The sequence below is a fragment of the Vanessa tameamea genome, chromosome 4, assembly GCF_037043105.1.
Source record: "Vanessa tameamea isolate UH-Manoa-2023 chromosome 4, ilVanTame1 primary haplotype, whole genome shotgun sequence".
NCBI classification, from domain to species: Eukaryota; Metazoa; Arthropoda; class Insecta; order Lepidoptera; family Nymphalidae; genus Vanessa; species Vanessa tameamea.
Genome location: NC_087312.1, coordinates 13,088,427 through 13,109,517, shown reverse-complemented (window position 1 = coordinate 13,109,517; position 21,091 = coordinate 13,088,427). Strand labels below are relative to the sequence as shown.

General features: G+C 31.9%; 1 protein-coding gene across 1 annotated transcript; it reads right to left on the bottom strand.

Moving 5' to 3' along the window:
* Positions 1–3,574: 3,574 nt before the first annotated feature.
* On the bottom strand, positions 3,575–20,423 carry LOC113395810 (transcription factor Sox-14-like). The gene is made up of 3 exons (XM_026633502.2): positions 19,975–20,423; positions 4,358–4,658; positions 3,575–4,018 (listed from the first exon to the last, which is right to left on the bottom strand). Exons 1-3 carry the CDS (start codon positions 20,175–20,177, stop codon positions 3,854–3,856), a joined length of 669 nt encoding a protein of 222 aa, XP_026489287.1. The 5' UTR covers positions 20,178–20,423; the 3' UTR covers positions 3,575–3,853.
* Between the last annotated feature and the right edge of the window lie 668 nt (positions 20,424–21,091).

Here is a 21,091-nt window from a genome sequence, read left to right as displayed (position 1 = left end):
AAATAGTATAAAACTTTTATTTTGCTTTATTATTATTATTTTTTTGGTAAGAACCCCGTCCAGGCTGTATCAGAGAGAATATATACAATTAAAAACACAATACAATACAATTTACAAAACGAATTAACACATGACATTTATTTTTAGCGAATCTACCATCCTAAACGATAAAATTACAAATAACTACAGTATGTTTTAAATTTGTATGTCTCATGGTCACCCTTTAGGGGACGCTACGCCCGCGGGCGCTCCCCATCCGTCATCACCTCTAATCGCGCTAAACGGGACCGAAACGAAGCGACATAAACTGCCATTATTGTTTTTTTATCGGCTACAATAAAAAATTGATCGCCATTCAGAATTAGAGAGCAAAATTGGGATCTTGTACCATGAATATATTATCATATTAAATTTTTATACTTGATTTAAATATATAATTATGTATAAATTAAATATATACATTAATAAGTGTATTATACTGCAGATATTTTTAAATGTACCAAATAAAATACAATAAAAATATATTTATATTCAACCAACGAACACAGACATACAAATACTTTAGTGTTGTTTGAGTTAGCTACGTAGTATTTATTGTTTTTTAAATTCTATATATATAGTATATCACGAAGGACGTATTAATATATTTGTTTATGATTATTACAAGTTCATATATGATTGATGCAAAAAGTAACTACTGAAGTTGAAAAATTAACTTCTTATTTTCAATAGACCCTACTTTTCCCCGCTGCTAAAACGCGTTTATATGTTTCCCTACAAGAATTTGTCGGTATGTGTGACTAACCGGCAATAGAACCTAATAAAAAACCTTCTCAAATATAGATTATATTGCGATATATTATTTGATTTTTATATTTGCATAACATTTTATATACCAATAATTAAAAAAAAAATGATGTAAGTTTTCTTGACGCCATACGGCTTACCTTTTTTTATATTTAGAAAACATATATCACATAACAAATAGTTAGTTAAATTAGCAATTTAAACTTCAATTAATATTTATTGATTGGCATTTGATAATCATTTATTAACTATGCGGCATAGACGTTTTTTGTGACACTAATACTATAGGGTAGATTATTATGGTCTGAATTTCATCCGGCTCTCCTCATTGGCCAAAACTAAACATCTGGATCTATTATTCGATGTTTATTCGCAATAATCGAGTGCTACCGGATTAGACCCCCGTTGTTTGACGTCCGCGTGACTGACTTCTTGAGGGCCTCTTAAGGGCTTCGAGGATCTCTTGTAGAGCTACAGTGCACATGTCGTTTTCTGTTACACTTTTAATTCATCGTGAATAGGATGGGCTTGTGAACGGGCTATGTAGAGTTTATTATAAAATGAAGTACGTTTAAATTTGTTTGAATTTTGATTGCTAGTAAGTTAATATACTTATTGAAAATAAGTTCTTTAAGACTGGACATCATTTTATTTGATTCGTCTGCTAAATCTGCAATGACTTAATCAGTTGTGTAGGACTGGCATAACATTCAGTGGCAAGGTGTCGAACCTTCCTAATATGGGAAGTAAAAGTGTTTTAAGTTGCTTTTACTTTTCATAAACGTGAAGTTTAATGAAAGTTTGTATAAATATTAAATAAATACGAAATAAGTGTAATGTTAATTGAAAATAGCCAAAGTGGCCTAGGTACGCATGCCTTTCACTAAAGGACGTGGTTTACAATCCGTGCAAGCACCAATAATTAATGATGTGTTCCAAATTCTGACACGCGTATAATATTCGACAGGAATGACATTCGTCTAGGAATGGGGCATATACGACCTTTTAATAAAACAAGATATGAACAAATATTATGATATTCCATTAAAATAACAAAGTCAATTTATTGGTGTATTATTTTAATTGTAACTGAAACCTTTGGTACAAAAAAGTAGAAAATTAAAAATAATTCATCAATTATTACATTATATGAAAACGAGATAATATCACATAATAATATAAAACGTTAAAAATAACAACAAAATGCATTAACAATAATTATTATTATAACAAAACATATCTTAAACTACATTGAAACAGAATACAAGCACAAAATTAGCGGCTAACAAATTTATAATAAATTGTAGCCGCACATTGTAGATTTATTGTAAGTTTTTTTTAATCAATACATGATGTTTCATTGATTGTAATCTGAAATGATTTTCTAATCTTGATTTATATTTAGATTTATAAGTATAAGCGGAATACCACTGACATGGTCATCACGAAATCTCCGAAACTATAAGTACGACTTACTTGAAATTTGTCAAAAGTTACTGATTTCGTTGAAAAAATTAAACTTCAAGGCTGGGAGAAATGGGAAATTTGTATGATTTTTTCGAAGCCGAGACGGACAACTCGTACAATATATACTTTAAAAAAATAATGTAATATAATTCTGGTCATGACCATAATTACGACGATCACGAGTTACGAGTGTTATAATACTGTACGTTATGCGGGTTAGCGGTTGGACGAAATAAATAAATCTACGATGTGCGACAACGGTAATTAACGTACTGGTTTAATTATAAGTATTTATTTAATATAATTCTTTCTATGTTTTATGTATTAATTAATATAACATGATACGAATACGCTTGCAATTTGATTTGTCATATTATTGCTCTCGTATCAATATTTATAAACCATAAGTGTTATACTTAACAAAACGAATTTTCAACTTAAATAAAAAATATACAAATTATTAAATAATAATAAAATAAATTATAATTAAAATAAAACGGTTGAATCTTTAATATTTTTACAAATTGACATAACAATGTTTTCACCTAACTAATCCTAGGTTTTACTAATTACATTTTGATAAAACTATGATATGTTATCTATTCGAGTTATATGAATTTACATTGCACTATTTAATGGGATTGCACGGAACTGTATGTACAAGGTTCAGAAAATACTATAAAAAATAACCCGAAAAATAAGTTTACCTTTACAAAAACTCAACTTATTATTTCATAAAGAAAGACGAGCTGTAGGGTGTGAATAAAATTATACTTAGTATTATTTTTTTTCTAAAAACGTAAAGTAGTCTAAGATATCAATTTACAAAAATCTTTTTTTTTAATTTCTTAAAGACTTATAGTATATGTTATTATTTACATTATAAAATGATTAGGTTATAAAATTGATATTTTCAATATGATTTGCATAAACTATAAGTACATTTTTTTGTACTTATTTTTGAGTTATATCCCAAAACAAGATCTTCGCTTCTCAGCCTTAAAATTTTTCAAGACCCATTCAGTCCTCGATTTTAACCATTAGGGTTTATTATGTCGAACGACATTATAAATTGAAACTTATAATGACGTATGACATTTAAAAAAAATCCGAATGACGCGATTATCTGTATTTCACATCATAAATCACAGCACCTTCAAGTACCTGTTAATATAACCTAAAATCATTTTAAAACGGTATTGCACTTGTACACAATATTGAAAAATAATTCACCATTTAAACAGTTCTTTTTGCAGGCGTCGCGCGTCGCTCGGCTGCACGTATCGGGATCTTTGTCACAAGATTCGATTTTTTAATTTACGGTTTAATTTAACATATGAATACTAACTTTAAAAAGATTCCACTTAACAATGATGAACTTATTATAAACATTTAGACCGAGTTCAATTTAAAAAATTACGTAATTGTTGAAGAGTCTGTAACATTGAAATCACTGACAAAACACTTTGAAAACTCCAGCACTATATTTTTATATGCTGTCAGGTGTACTGTCTCTTTCAGTGGACGTTGAAGGCTGCTCCCATAGCGGGTAGGGCCGCGCCGGGAGCGCCACCGGCCTTCATATAACGTGCTGGGGCGGTTCTTCGTCGCTCTTCATGAGGACGTAGGCGACGGGGCGTTTGACGTCTGGCGGAGGGGAGGGGGAACGTCGTGGTGGACACCCGCAGGGAGACAGTGCGCTGCTGTATAGCGCTGAACTGTATAAAGCACCTCCGTATAGAGCCTGCGAATATAAAATTGTTCTTTAAATTTATTATCCAATTACGATCAACTATTAAATTTATTTGTATACTGTCAAGATTTTTTATGATTTTTTAATCGTCATGAATATAACATTGTATGTTACAAAAATATATCTAATCATCGAATCGCTATGGTCTGTACTGTAATTGAAACCAAAATTCGTCAAATCCTGTTCGTTTCATTTACAACCTCCTAATTTTTCGTTATAATCTTTCTCTAAATATTTGAAAACCTTTTTGATGTTAGGATAAGGAGGAAGATATTTTATAGAAATGCATTCCAATGACGTTTTTTTTTTAATTAGAAGTTCGAAACATACCTGCAAGTGTGCAAGTTCAGCAGCTAGCTTCCCATCGTCGGAGGGGATCTTCGCGAATGGATAGAACGGGTACGGTATTGGGGGAAAAAGTGCTCGTCCCAGGTCCGACTTGTCCGGTAGCAGATGGTGAGGTAATGACAACTGCGGCATCGGCTGCGGCATCGAGGGCGCCACCAGCCGAGGAACCGGTGCCATGAGACCGGAGATATTGAAGCCGAATTTTGGTTCCTTTTTAACGAGTGCCTTTGGTTTTCGCCTCGGTCTGTATTTATAGTCAGGGTGCTCTTTCATATGCAGGGCTCTGGTGAAAAAATTCAATCGTCAATATAAATATCAGTACCATTATATGATAAGAGTCTACAAGATTATAATATATACTTGAGCTTATTAATTTTTTTTTATTAATGTAATATATTAGATCTAGTGGTTAACGGAGCAAAACGTGGTTTACTTTTTTTTTTATTATAATTTTTAATTATTTTTAATTTTACATATAATATAAATCCATAGCGATATGAAAGCCTGATATTCAGCAAACAGCGTTCAAAAACCTCAGCATACGAACTATCATCCGCCCTTGGTCCATTCGAATAATTACGATCGACTCGCTGACAATCGCGATTCTATCACAAAGCTCGCATAATCGGACGCTGTGTCGACTGTTTCGCGTAACTAAACGTCGCAACGTGCCATCATTACGACGAAATTTAAACTTTAATACTAAAAAATAGAGTTCAATATCGCTCGCGTTTGCTATTCGACATAGTAATGGGTATGGAATAACAGTCGATTGTGACGGGGACAATGCAATAATCCACGTATTGTTGAATTGACATTGTTGTTTTAAGGGTGGCGGGCGTTCGCGACAATTGTACGCTTTATTGCATAAATAATAATGTTATTCTGCCCAGTGGAGTTTCATTGTGGCGTTTTGTTGCTAAACTTATAGCTTTGAATGCGATTATAAAGTTACTATTGAATAAAAAATTGGTGCGAAGTTTTAACTGTACACGATGACTGAGAAACGGATTTCTTATCAGAAACTGTTTCGATTTTGATTGATGCGTATATGATGCGTTGATGCTATATTATTGTATAAGTATGTTATGTATTTAATGTTTTGTGTCATCTTATTACCTGCAATATACTTATTTTCTATGTACTTTTATATAATTTAAGATTATAATCAATATATCGTATATTTATGTAATGTTATTTAAAAATAAACAATTAAAGTCAACCACACTTGTAATATACATCATAACCTAGGTTTCTTTTTGATAAATTTTAAAAATAATTCTGGAAAAAGAATTGTTTTGTTTGTAACAAAATTGCAGCTCCTGGACTGTGAGGAGACGATTACCACGTCGGTGCGGGCACCGTTAAACATGAAACATCTGATATTCTAGTAACTATATCAATAAATAATTAAAATAAATATCGATAGGATAAGTTAGTGTGAACTCGGAACAAATCTAAATATACTTTATTTAACTATCTTATTAGTACTTTTATGTACTACAATCATTAATGTAGATTCTACCGACGTTGAAACTCGGTATTTGCTTTATTTTGAATTGACATTACAATGTCAATTGTACACAAATAACTTTATATATTTTGTTTAGAATCCAATGAAACCGATCTTCATGTTTTTTATAACACATAAGAGCGATTATTGAATTATGTTACTAACTTATATAACTGTATTTTTACATGCGAAACTCTCAGGAAGAATGAAATGACTTTGAGATTACAATGTCATTTTAAATTAAATATTTGCGTTGATGTATTTCGATTTGATTAGTGAGCCAGTGCAATGAGACTCAAGTACATATAATGTATAAGCCTGAGGTAGGCAGCGCATCATACATAGTATATAACAATGTCGCCGCCAGTCGTCTGTACGTTTGGATCTTTTAAAGTACACAATTTAATTTAAATCAGATCAAATCAATTTTATTCAAGTAAACTTCACAATGAAGCGTTTTTGAATCGTCAATATTTAAATACTACCACCGTTTCGGAAAGCAGCCTCCAGCGAGAAGAAACGGCAAGAAACTCGCATAGTTGCTCTTTTCAAATAAACGGATTTAAATTGTTGTTTTTTACATTCATTAATACGGGTTTCATCAATAAACAGATTGATTCAAGAGTTATGTAATTTAAAGTTTCCAAGTCGGAAAATATTTATTTCTTTAGTTGTTCGTCAATTAACTTGATTTTATCTTTATAATTTCTTCATATAAAATACACACGCTACCACCAATCTCTTAGTGTGTAAGATTATCGCATATATTAAACCATATAAACGTCCACACAAACTATATAAAATATATAGCTATATAACAATTATTATGCGGTTTCCAGTGTTTATTTATTCATAAGGAGAATGATCGCTACTGAAAATATGATCATTATTATATTCATTCACAAAATCCTATAAGTATATCAATAATCACAAAAAAAAGTTTTAGGAAATAACAAAAAAAGTCGGGGTCGTCGACCGTCCACTATCAATTCCTTCATTACTGTTTACTAAATAAACAAGATAACGAAAACAGAATATCACAAGAAAAAAAAAACTCTTGTTATCGGACGTTTTTTTGGCGTATATTCGACTGACTTAATCGACTTCGGTAAACATCGATACATCGATACTATTCTCGATATGAAAAGACGCTTTATATTTATATTATTTTTTTGATATTGAGTGTCTTTACATATTGGTTTTTATTAGAGGTTGGATTTAGAGGTGACTAATGTTTGGTTACTGTTTAAAGGCGAATGGACTGTGTGTTAGTATTGTGTTCAATGTATCCGGTCTGTTTCATCATTTTATATAAGACGTAGTATTTTTTTTATATATTTTGAATTATTATTCGATTTTTCTTATTGCCATTTATTTTTCTATTTTTAAAGTTGAAATATATTGTTTTATAATATAAAATGAGCATTTCTATCTCTATAAATGGCTCGAAGGTTTGGGCTCTCATATAGTATTTATATAGGGTTTTGTTTTTGAAGTTTATCCGTATAGATATTTTTTATGTAAAAAAGCAAATTATTCACAAAAAATATAAATAAAGGCAACACTACACCAGGTATTAATTTAAACAATAAGCTATCATAATCCTATAATTTTCATTGAATTAATTCCAGCGTGATCCGCGTCACACGTGGACAGTGACAGAAATGTATAAAATAGAAATTAAAGTTTTTACTATTTGTTAAATATTCATGTCGATGTTTTCTATAAATATACTTTTTTATGACATTTGCAACACCGGAGGGCTTGCACACGAATATAACCTCGCCCGTAATGAATGTTGTTCTAACAATTATGCCTGATTACGTCATCATTCGTTTATTTGTGGCCAGCGTAGTTTTGGACTAGAAGAGAAAATTTTAACAGCAGGCTGTTGACTGACGCTATTTACACTCATCGGCAATGCTCTTGCTGGTTCGTTTTTCGTCGCCATTTCAAATGTTGAGGCACTAAATACTGATGGTATACAAAAATCTCAGGTTAGTCAAGCTTTTTTTATACTATAAACGCATGTTTTTGATTTTATATTTATACTTATTAGCGCTAAAACTACGATGAAAAAACAAACAATAAATGTTACGAAATAACCTCAATAAAGTTCAGTTATTTTTGAATAACAAATATTCATATCAAAACATTCAAATGCTCGCCTGAGAACGTTACAAAAGATTACATTTAGTCATTTGTTCGGTCACAAATTTCGTAGATAAAACGAAGACCGTTGTTTGTGATGGTATTTTATCGAACGATCAAATAAATGATAAAAAAATAAGTATAAATGTAAATACGGACGCGCCTTAGCGTATTGTATGAGTATTGACCGATAGCAGAGGACAAACAGTGCGGTCGAAATTAAGTTCTGGACGCCCCCAGCTACTATGTGGGTAGACCAGTGACACGTAGATACACACGAGTGTCACTCGAGAAAATGTCTCACTCGGAATATACCTATTATTTTTTCACTACGCTTGCCCGCAACTTGCGTATAAATCATTTTCATCCTATTAAATTTATGGAGTACCTACATTTTTTCTTATTTTTGAGACGTACGTTTAGGTATGAGTTTATAATGTTCATAAAACTATTTTGTTTTAATCATAAGTTACAAGGTACTACAAAAATCGATTGGAAATAAATACGTAATTATTAATAATATCGATTTTCACTTTTGATTTCATTATTATTATTCAAAAAAAGTGTTCCGAATCGCTCGTTGAAATTAAGCAAGGTATTCAATACCAACCAAATTAGCTACGCAATAGTTTTTTTCAACTGAATACAACTAAACATATAAACTAAACTAAACATACAAAGTTGCTATATATGATTAAAATATAACATTTTAGTAGCGGTCTATGTATTTCAGTTTCGATGATTTTTTTTTAATCAATATATCAATTACATATATATTCTTACAATTTTTATACATATATATATTTTTTTACAACATTTTCCAAATTTAAATTCAATTACAGACGCTTTGATAATAATTTACATGTCCACATTAGTTATGTCTAAACGATTTGATACCTATTGATATTTTCTTAGGAAAATAACAAACGATATCTATATAGTACTTGAATTATCTTTGATAACATATTTAAAAAAAAATGAAATTCAATGTATTATTTATTCAAGTAGGCTCATAAAGGCATCTTTGAATCGTCATGTTACAGTATAGAATTAAATGTAAATCTACTACAAGATAATATATGAAACTATTTTTATAACATTACTGCAATCGCAATCAGTTCAATTAGTTCAAACAACAAAAAAAAAAAACAAAATAAACTTTATTGACTTAAGGATTACATTACAAACAAGTTGCAAGGGCCCCTGTACTAGGTGCAAACCCGTATTACTGGGTGCCCCGCTCATCCACCAGGACAACTAGAAAGTCAACAATGACTTTGTCAAATGACTTTGGCAATCAGTTCAATTAGTTCGTGTGATATTTATATAACTAGTTGTCGCCGGCGGCTTCGCTCGCGTTTTAAGGGTTGGTTGTCATGTGTTAGGCAAAAAGGTAGCCTATGTCCTTCCTTAGAATTCAAGTTTGCGTCATACAAAATTTCGTCAAATTCGGTTCTTTGGTTTGGTACTTAAAGAGCGACAGACCGAGTTATTTTCCCATTTATAATGTTATTTATATAGTATTGAGTATATAGGTTACATAGTGTATACAATGAGTTAATTGTAATTGAAATAACACAAAAAACTAAATTAAGTATTACTTTTTATAATACATGTTTCGACATGTATTTAAATAATGTATTTTATAGTAAAATATGTCGCCTTAACGTAAAAAGGGTCGCGTTTTAAGGGTTGGTTGTCATGTGTTAGGCAAAAAGGTAGCCTATGTCCTTCCTTAGAATTCAAGTTTGCGTCATACAAAATTTCGTCAAATTCGGTTCTTTGGTTTGGTACTTAAAGAGCGACAGACCGAGTTATTTTCCCATTTATAATGTTATTTATATAGTATTGAGTATATAGGTTACATATGGTATACAATGAATTAATTGTAATTGAAATAACACAAAAAATTTAATTAAGTATTACTTTTTATAATACACGTTTCGACATGTATTTAAATAATGTATTTTATAGTAAAATATGTCGCCTTAACGTAAAAACAAATGACAGTTGCAATAGCACCAGAACCACTTAAACCATTTCAACGTATTCTAAGGTCAAAACAAACGGCATCCGACCGCGTATATCCGTTATACGTATCTTTTACAAAGAGCTAGACTGAAGGCATAAGCTTGTTTTTATAGCTCTGGCGCGCCCCGATAACGCTTCACCCCAACAATGCAAGATATTATTACAATAAGACCAGATAATTGTCTTCGGGTCTTTTTGAATTGATTTGTTATCATAGAGGATTTAGTTTGGGTGTAATTAGACACAATTATTAACACATCGTAGTGTATAATTGTTATTACTTGTATAATGTGTTCGACTGATAGTATGTCGTTGTTATGTGTGATATAGTGTGATAAAATAATTAATGAAATATTTATATAAGCGTTTATAAGTAATCGGTGAAGAAATTGATGTCGTAGCTTTAAAATTATAAAGTTTATAATGTTGCCTGGAAATAAAAACATGAAGGCATTCCAAACATGTGATGGGTAAAATTCACCAAATATGATTATTTGAAAAAAAAAGTGTAACTGTTTCATATGTATTGATATTACATAAAAAAAATTAAAAAGAGTATGTTATTTAGTGTGATAAGAATTATTATTTAATGTAAAAAAAAATGTGAAAGTTTTTTTTTAAGCATAATAATTTATTATTTGTTATCTGTAAAAGGTAAGTATATACTGTCGTTGGGTTATCTATATAAACCTTTTTTGTAAAGCTTTTTTTATCTGTTATGTTTGAATTTAGTTTTAGTATTAACATATTAAATTATATCTCAAAAATATCTGGCGCATTAACATACTATACAGCCTGTGTCCATTGTCCATCCCTTAGTTAGTATTTTCGAGAAAACTTGCCTCATTATTATATTAAAATAAATATACTGATACTGTAATAACAAGGTTTCATGTAAGATGTACATATTTAAAAATTAATAAATGTAATTAAATATTTTTATTATAGTAGCTATAATATTGTGGTGTAAGATTTTATCGTTCCGTAAAGAATATACATACATTTAAATGTAAATTAAGACAAATCTATGACATAACATTTTTGATGATTTTCGACTTACTCGAAAAACAAATGTAATAAAAACAATTAATAATATTTAAAAATAGGTGTTTGCAGTTCAAAAGAAAATCTATATTAATATCATAAAGAATTTAAATTTGTTTCATATTAAAAAAAAAAAGACGCTGGTACATTACTCCTGAACACTGTATGGTATAAATTATAATAAATTGCATTTAGATGTATTTTATTTTATTTATTTATTTATTGTTTTTTATTTATTGGAAAAGTTACACCATCAACTTATCACTAAGCACTTAAAATTAATGTCTGTTGGGTAACATACAAAGTGACACGTCTTTAAAGGTGTAAACAACATTAATTTTCTTTATTCATAAAATGCTAACGTGCGAACCCAGTCACGCTAGTACAATAAAACATTTTAGTACTTATTTGTGCGTAACCGTAATATCATCCGTTTTGCGTAAATATATAATTGTTTTAATACAAACAGTGTTTGTCCCTATACACTTACTCGTCAGACAGGTTGGACCTGTCAATGCTGTAGATCTTAAGGACCTGGCTGTAAATTCCCGTTCGGTCTGGTTTAAATTACTTAGCCTAGCCTATCAATAAATTTAAATCTTATTTCTAAAAAAACCATTGATAAGGCATGTTACTCAACACGCGATTATATGAATGATAAAAAAGCGACTTAGTATTTGGTCTCTCACAACAAGGCAGGATAAAATGTATTACAAAAATATTTATTCGATTGACATATAAACTCTTTAATTAAAATGCTAAGTAACGTTCCCGGTAAAATCTATTTTCCGAACTGGTGGTTTTAGATCGTACCTTTACATTTAAATCAATATTATACATGACGATTTTATGGTGCGGTTTTATGCTCCTATTTGAATAAATAATACTTTGACTTTGATTGATTTTTATTATTAGTTCCTTGATTCGGAAAGTATGTAAAACTGGTTGTAAAGACTGGGCTGTACCTGCGTTTGCGCAAATTCGCCTGAACTATATAATATCTCCTTGGATAATTGGCTATTTTAGTTTATCTTAACTAAGGCCGCCGTGAGTAAAACTCATTCAAACCCTAGGTCGGCAAAATAAAAATTCTCAGTAACAAACCGGAGTTTGCAACTTGGAAGTATGTACACTCAGGTGCCTCTGAAAGCACGTAGAGCCGTTGGTCCTGCGCCTGAACTCTTCCCGGTCTTGTCAGATTTGGCGTCCCATCGGATTATAAGAATGAGAGAATAGAGAGGTTAGAGTTAAGGACGACATCATACTATAATTTGCATATACAAATATTTACTGACACTATAATTGCTACACTACACTTAGTGAATACACGCGTATAATTTATATTGACGACATACTAGATAACATTAATTTGTGACCGTCCAGTTGGTTGGACCGTCAAGTTTACATAAAAAACATAACATAATCAGCCTGTAAATTTCCCCCTGCTGGGCTAAGGCCTCCTCTCCCGTTGAGGAGAAGGTATGGAGCATATTCCACCACGCTGCTCCAATGCGGGTTGGTGGAATACATATGTGGCAGAATTTCGTTGAAATTAGACACATGTAGGTTTCCTCACGATGTTTTCCTTCACCGCCGAGCACGAGATGAATTATAAACACAAATTAAGCACATGAAAACTCAGTGGTGCCTGCCTGGGTTTGAACCCGAAATCATCGGTTAAGATGCACGCTTTCTAACCACTGGGCCATCTCGGCTCAGGAAGTTAGAACTCTTGTCTTGGAAGTTTACCTACGCTTTAATTATTATTTATTTCAATATTTATTGTAATCATATTTTATATCATTGTATTTATCAATTAGTGATGTTCTATTAATCATAATGACGATTTTTTATTATATCGTGAGACGACATTCCCACATTCAACACTAACGTAGTTATATAAAAGTAAATAACAATATTTTCATGTTTCTCTATAAATATTTCTTTTAACGGATATTAATTTTAAACATACATTTATGCCGAAGTAAGGAAAAATAATTGTATTATAGAATACTAGCGGAAACCGCGGCTTCGCGCACGTGGAAATCAATTGTGACGAAAATGCTTCATGAATTTGTACATCCCTTTATCACCAACTGAGCCGAGATGGCCCAGTGGTTAGAACGCGTGCATCTTAACCGATGATTTCGGGTTCAAACCCAGGCAGGCACCACTGAATTTTCATGTGCTTAATTTGTGTTTATAATTCATCTCGTGCTCGGCGGTGAAGGAAAACATCGTGAGGAAACCTGCATGTGTCTAATTTCGACGAAATTCTGCCACATGTATATTCCACCAACCCGCATTGGAGCAGCGTGGTGGAATATGCTCCATACCTTCTCCTCAACGGGAGAGGAGGCCTTAGCCCAGCAGTGGGAAATTTACAGGCTGATTATGTTTATGTTATGTTATGTTTATCACCAACTTTATCTCTTCATAGAGTGAATAAAGTACATAGCCAGTCCTTGGCAGCTGCTCTATCGACGGTCAAAGTAATTACAAATAGTAATATTTTTTAAGGGAGCGGAAACAACGAAAATGCGTTATTGAAGTGTACATTTCTATACAATACTAGCGTTATAACTTATGTCCATATTCCTGTGTAGCTCCTGACAATACATAAAATCGAATACCCAATTTAAAAACAAACCTAAAAACATTTAGGATGTACTTACTTTGTTTTTGTGTAGATTACGTTGTTTACTTTGTTTTTTCGTTTTTATTCTGAGAAACTGTTTGCAGTTACTTTATTCATTGAAATGGAATCTCAGAAAATGGATTGTATATACAAATATACAAATTTTAATGATGTGGTAAAACTGTCTACAGTTTAATAAAGTATTTAGTACAAGAGTGTCGGTTACTTTGTTTTTCGCTAGTTCAGCCGTTGGTCTTGTATATAAGTCGAGAAAAAAATACAATGAACATTTGACGGTGGCAATATATACATAAGCAACGCTTTATTTAATAATATAATATAATATTTTACGAGTGTTTGCACATTCGGTATAGTTAGATTCACTGATAAGTAAATGGCGTGTATAGATTTGAAAACTTGAAATGAAGTCACTTAATTTTAAATATGAAAGAAATAAATTGATTTTTACATAAGTATACTTTACGTTTATTGCTTTTATATTTAATTTCTCAATAGTTTACACGAGGTATGTGATGTGTTTAAGAATATTTTCATCCGATTTTCTAGTACAAATATTACGCTTGATTAAAGATGTATTTTCATATAAGTATAGATAATCATCTTTCTGAAATACTTATTAGTGGAGTCGATTTGATATTCAGATTTTTATTAAGTGGTTGAGAATTTATCGCGTTTGCATTTTTTAGTTTTTTTTGGAATGTTTGTATTTGGGTAACAGCTACTGAAATTCTTGCCGGTTCTTCTCGATAGAGTTCATATTACAACCCGGTGATGGCCTTACAATGATTTTAATTTTATAAATGATGACTTAAAATTATTTGTATGAGCTTGTTTGATTATGATTTAGATTGTGTAGTATTTTCTTATTTGTCCATACTTACATTATTATAATTTGATTGAAGTAAATCCTCTGTTTAATATTTTTTGATAATATTAACAGAAACTCATGAGAAGTTTATATTGTTATATTAATTTTTTTTATGATATCTGTACGACGAGTGGACGAGCAAATAATTCACCTGATGGTAAGTGGTCACTACCGCACATAGACAATGGCGCTGTGAGAAATATTAACCATTCCTTACATCACCAATGCGCCACCAACCTCGGGAACTAAGATGTTATGCCTTGTGCCTGTAGTTACACTGGCTCACTCACCCTTCAAACCGTAACACAACAATACTGAGTACTGCTGTTTGGTGGTAGAATATCTGATGAGTGGGTGGGACCTACCCAGACGGGCTTGCACAAAGCCCTACCACCAAAGATAAAATAATACATGTTCAAAGAATAAATAATATATGTGACAGAATTTCATTGAGAACATTTAAGTTTGTTGAATGTTTATAAATCGGAAACAAGATGGATAAAAAACTCGATACAATAAAGTTGCATAACATTGAATTGAAAATATTTCGACACAGTATATAAATGGCGAGTCACAATGCTAATTCCGTATTTTATTTACGGACAGAATCATGTACTAGTTTCAGACGTTTTTTTCGGTATAGTTTGTTATGATAGAACTATCTAGTAGATATGTGTGTGTTTTTATCTATTTGAACCTCTCGGAATTCCATGTGTCTAATGACGTACTTTGAGTACATAACAGGAAGTTTGAAAGTGGCACCGGTAACCGAGAAGCTATCTGGAAACCGGCTGTCTTGGTATGGGCATGTTATGCGGAGGAATGAGGACCATGTTGTGAGAAAGGTTTTGAAAATGGATGTGGATGGATATAGAGGCAGGGGAAGACCCAAGAAACGATGGATGGATTGTGTGAAAGACGATATGGTTAGAAAGAATGTTACTTGTGAGATGACGTCCGACAGAGAAGTATGGAAGAAGAAGACATGCTGCGCCGACCCCAAGTAAAATTGGGATAAGGGCAGGAGGATGATGATGATGATAATGACGTACTTTGATACAAACTTTCAACCTCAATTCCATCCTTTTTGTTGAAGAATTTTAAGAAAAGTTATATTGTAAACAGAGCGTCAATATGTCTCTATCTTGTTTCCCTTTTCATTATTCTACATCAAGATCTTTTAATATTTCGGACAAGACTTGTACTATATTCTAGGTGCTATTGCGAGTTACTGACGTTGATTTTTTGCAAGGCACCCGAATATAATTTATTTTATTTAGATACATGTGTGTGTTCTTTTAAATATATGTATATATTGTTCAGCCAATCATATAGTTAGCTTCTTCTTTTATACGTACAGATAAAAACAAGTTAGAGATAAGTATTCTAACATCCGTCCTTGTATTTGCCTGTTTATTTAATCCGTCTTATTCTTCCAGCATCCCAAATATCAAAACCCTCAAAAAGTTTTTGTCTCACGCTGATATCTAGCAGGTGCTCGTATTGTCGACTTTGTGATAAGAAATTAAAAATGTTTGTAAAATAACAAGATAAAATAGTTTGCTTAGAGACCTACGTGGATTGTTTAATTACAAAATTAGATGTGTTTCATTTTTGTTGTTTGAAGGATACTCTGGATAAACAATAGTTATTTATTTTCGTATGAAGGTTATATTTTATTAAACAGCGGCACCAAAATATTAGCAATATCGAAGGAGTCATTGAACTTGAAATTTAAAATTTTATGTTTTGTTTGCACGAATATGACATTATTAAAGGTATGTGATAATCAAGGATTCAACCAGTTTATAATATATTGTATACTACGCTGTTAGGTTCAGTTACGCTAGCTTTTTACCTTCACGGTAGCATGCGTAAGCGACCCCGTGGCGCCCGCCGAAAGACGGAGAGGGCACCGCTGGTTTTTTAGTGGGTAAACCCGGCGTACCTGGGCGCACTCGGTGTCCAGGGCTCCGGGGAGTCACACACACCCCCCAATTTCCATCACGTGGGGGAAGCGCGTAACGCGTTTTTCCAGCGAGAAAAAAAAAAGCTTTTTACCTTAGCTATTATAGCGTTCGATTTTTAAACATTGCTAATTTCATAAGAACGCTTCCTTTCCTTTTCGCATTCGTTTGTGGTCCGCACAGCGTGTTTATATCCTCCAATCAGAGGAGGCAATGTCTTCTACGTGTTCTTCAATACAGTCGTCCCAAACATTCGTAGTATACACAGGAGATCTAGGAGATTTCTTATTAAACGGTTTTTACGTAAGCCGTATCGGTCCAGCAGGATATCGTTGGTTTCAAGGATGGAAAAACATGATACTTGACATGGAGATAACCCTTTTTGTAATTGTCATTCTTAACTCAAGCCTATCAAATACATTTGATGTCTTTAAAAAGAAGAATAGGGTTCTGTGTTTTTTCAATAGGCTTACTCCAAATATGCGTGACATATGCCAGAAGATCTCCCGTTGAACAATTTTGTCGATCAGGGTAAAAATATTGGTTTTTGGCTACGCAAAAAGCGTATGTTTCAATAAACGGATTGTGCTCCTGCAGAGTATGAAGGTTGCAATTGCCATGTCTATCGTTGGTCGATACAACCTTTTCGTAAATGTTCTTTTTTGCATCGTCCAATTATATTTCTTTCGTTCACGCCTTAATATTACAGATTGATATTATTAAAATCAGTTTTTGTCCTACTCTAAAACTTGTATGTATTTATTAACTCTTCATTCTCAACACTGCATACATCTAACTAATTATTCTCATCTCAGTTGAATTAATTTGCGTTTTATCCTTTATCTTAATGGTGTAAAATTACGACTTATACGTTTTGCTAACTCCCCATGTATCTCCTGAGCCGAGATGGCCCAGTGGTTAGAACGCGTGCATCTTAACCGATGATTTCGGGTTCAAACCCAGGCAGGCACCACTGAATTTTCATGTGCTTAATTTGTGTTTATAATTCATCTCGTGTTCGGCGGTGAAGGAAAACATCGTGAGGAAACCTGCATGTGTCTAATTTCAACGAAATTCTGCCACATGTGTATTCCGCCAACCCGCATTGGAGCAGCGTGGTGGAATATGCTCCAAACCTTCTCCTCAAAGAGAGAGGAGGCCTTTAGCCCAGCAGTGGGAAATTTACAGGCTGCTAATGCTAATGCATGTATCTCCTAGCGGGTCACTGTTAACGTGAAAGGTTAACAGTGACACGCTGTTTCGATACGTGTAACCTTTCAATTTTATTATTTTTTGCAATAACATCTTGTAATACTTCATGATCATCAAATATAACAATACAATAGACACAGACATTACTAATTTATATAATAAGTAATATGCAAAGAATATTAAATTATTTCAACGGTGCGTAATGAAATACGAGATAATTGTGTCTTATGTGACAAAAATCTGTTTATCAATAAAAAGGTGTTATACTTTATTGGTTCTAGATCTGACCAATAAAAAAAAGTTGTTGAGTTTTTCTGTCAAGAAAATTTCAGTAGCAGGTCGGAGCAAGGAAATGATTATGTCTTTATAATATGTATATTTTATTTGCTTTTGTCATACTCCTGCGTCAAACCTTGTACCTGACGTTTCGGTTTGTTCCATTACATAATAAGAGCATTTGAATTTGCGTACACACTTTCACTATCATGTTCTACGTCGTTGCCCAGTTTTCCTGGACAATGGTCTCCGAGGCCGAAAGTGTTCCCGAAAAAAACATAATTAAAATGTTTACTCAATAAGTTTTTGACTAAAGTCTTCAGATTGGGGTTTATTAAGATTATTGTTTAATTTCATCATATTCGGATGTGTTTTTGTATCAGAAGCATTTTATATATAATTATTATTTATATACGTTATTACTGTTATAATACAATTACTATTTAACATTCAATAGTTTTTATAGAAACTATCCGTGATTACCTTAATCTTGTATGTCAATACGATACACGCTAAAGGTTATTTTTACATACATATGTACATACAATAGGATAATTCTATAGATTTTTTAAAATATTATTATTGAAAACGATTACCATAAACTGAAACATTTTTTCAACTCAAATGGTTTATATTTCTTTAACTTTATGTAGTATGTATTATATTCCGAAGTCCATAACGTCTATCACAATTAAATACCAAAAGTAAAAGACTTAATTACTTTAAAACACAAGCTTCTTAAAGTTTTGTTTGTGATGCTGCTCGTAATTAAAAACAGGCGGTCACATTAATAATAAAGAAAATTCATATACATATTTAAAAAGTTACACCCAACGGCACGGCCGACACAAAAAGAAAAGAACCAAATCTGTTACAAAAATCAATAGTTTCATTAACAAATGTCATGTTTCCTTTTTGTGAAGAATCATCAATACTTTATGTAAAAATAAACTCAACATTATATAATGTTACCAACATACAAAAAAAATGTTTTTATTGAAGTTTCATTGCGAAATATACAAATATTTTAACACAAGATTCTTACACGGTTTCGAACCAGCTACCTTCAGATAAGATCATCGTTATCTCATCATTTAACATCTTAGAATATTTAATCTCATCAAGCACTGGTTTATTTCGATAGGTATTAATATTCTCATAAGATCATCAACAATGAGACGGTGCTATTATATATTTTTAAAGTTACCAAAATCAAAAAAATAATTACAAACCGTTTTAAGAAAGTGTAAAATATGATGTTAAGAGAGAAGTGATTTATGTTATTGAAAAAAGAAAATACAAAGTTGCTCAAAATTTAATTAAACACGATTTTATAACAAGATCCGCTTAAAATATTGTGTTAATATAAATATTGTTAATCTGGTAATAAATGGTTCTAGTTATAAATGTTTTGTTAAATATGTATTTTAATGTGGCTTTTCATTCTCATTTTTCATAAGACGCCACGTGACGAGTACTAACAATATATTTATACATATTCATATAAGAAATTTCCATATTTAATGTCAGTGCGAATAAAATCTTTTATTTTATTTCATTATACGTAATAGGCACACAAGAAAACAAGAATTTAAATAGAAGCAATAAGTTTTTTTTTTAAAGTTTTAGTTTAGTTCCAGTTAAATTAAATAAAGATGTTTTTTTTTTCAAAAGATATTAATTTACTTTACTCTAATTTGCAGGTATAATTTGAAAAGCACAAAATATATAATTTTAATATTTACTTTACAGATAAAAACAGTTACCTAATTTAAAAAATACTTCAAGTTTTTTTATGTAGATAATTTTGAGGGGCTTTTTTACTTATTACATACTTTTATCTATTATTATTAACTTTTTAAATAAGTAAGAACTTACCGTAACCTCTTTGCTTCATCAATGAACGGCCTCTTCTCCATCTCAGTAAGGAGCTTCCACTCCGCACCGAGCCTTTTTGAAATTTCTGAATTGTGCATTTTAGGATTATCTTGTGCCATTTTTCGCCTCTGACCTCTCGACCATACCATGAACGCGTTCATTGGCCTCTTTATGTGGTCTGACGGTTGCTTTCCGAGTGACATTTTTATTTTTGGTAAATTTAAATTTGGAATGCAATTTACAATTCAAATTTAGTCCGCAATGTCACTTAGCATTTTTATAATAGGTTTTTATTAAAATAATTTTTACTTCTACAATTTAACAACACTAAAGATTTTTAATTTATTTTATTTTACTCAGATATTAAATATGAGTCAAATTCTTAGACAACGATTGAAATCGTGTTTAATTCCCGCGCGCCCGTGAAAAGCTCCCGAAAGCTCAATGCGGCGCTTTTCTTGACAGTGTCATGTTTAACGCTTAGACCTGACCGGTTTCCCCCTCAGCGATTCCCCCCCTCAGAAACGGCAGCCAATCAGAGCGCGCCGTGGGCGGCCGCTGGTTTCAGATTGGCTGAGGCGCTGTTCGTCTCGCAAGCCGCAACAGGTGATCGTGTGTTCTTGTTAGCATGTTTATTAGCGAGATTAAATTCCGTTTTTAAACCGCAACCTTGGTTTGAAAAAGAAGCGTGCTCCGGTAATTGGATGGATTCGATTTGTAATGCGAGGTGTGTGCGAATTGGAAAACTGTCTTATAAAGTATACTGCACACGTGTGGAGATTGTAGTTAGTAAAGGCGCGTACACATTATATAAATTGTCAGAAAATGATAGTAATAAATTTTTTTAAAAAAATAGTAACAATTTTAATTATCGTATGTTTTAAGTTTTTATTTGTGTTTTGATATTTTTTTTACAAGTAATGAAAATAAAAAAAAATCTATTAGTCTGGATCTAAAAAGGACACATTTTTTTGGGTTGCCTAACTGTAAAAACTGCTAAAACAATATATGTACATAAAACTTAGCGTTTCCGATAAGACTTTAGTGCATGTACATGGCAAACGTCTGCCAGCTATTTTGCTTGTTTTCAATAAATAACTACAATATTTTCACATAC

Excerpts from the sequence above, each read along its gene's own strand:
- LOC113395810 (XM_026633502.2), bottom strand. The coding sequence starts at position 20,177 with ATGTCACTCGGAAAGCAACCGTCAGACCACATAAAGAGGCCAATGAAC. Across the intron at positions 4,659-19,974 it reads GATGAAGCAAAGAGGTTACG|AGCCCTGCATATGAAAGAGC; the intron begins GTAAGTTCTTAC and ends TTTTTTCACCAG. Across the intron at positions 4,019-4,357 it reads CTGAACTTGCACACTTGCAG|GCTCTATACGGAGGTGCTTT; the intron begins GTATGTTTCGAA and ends TTATATTCGCAG.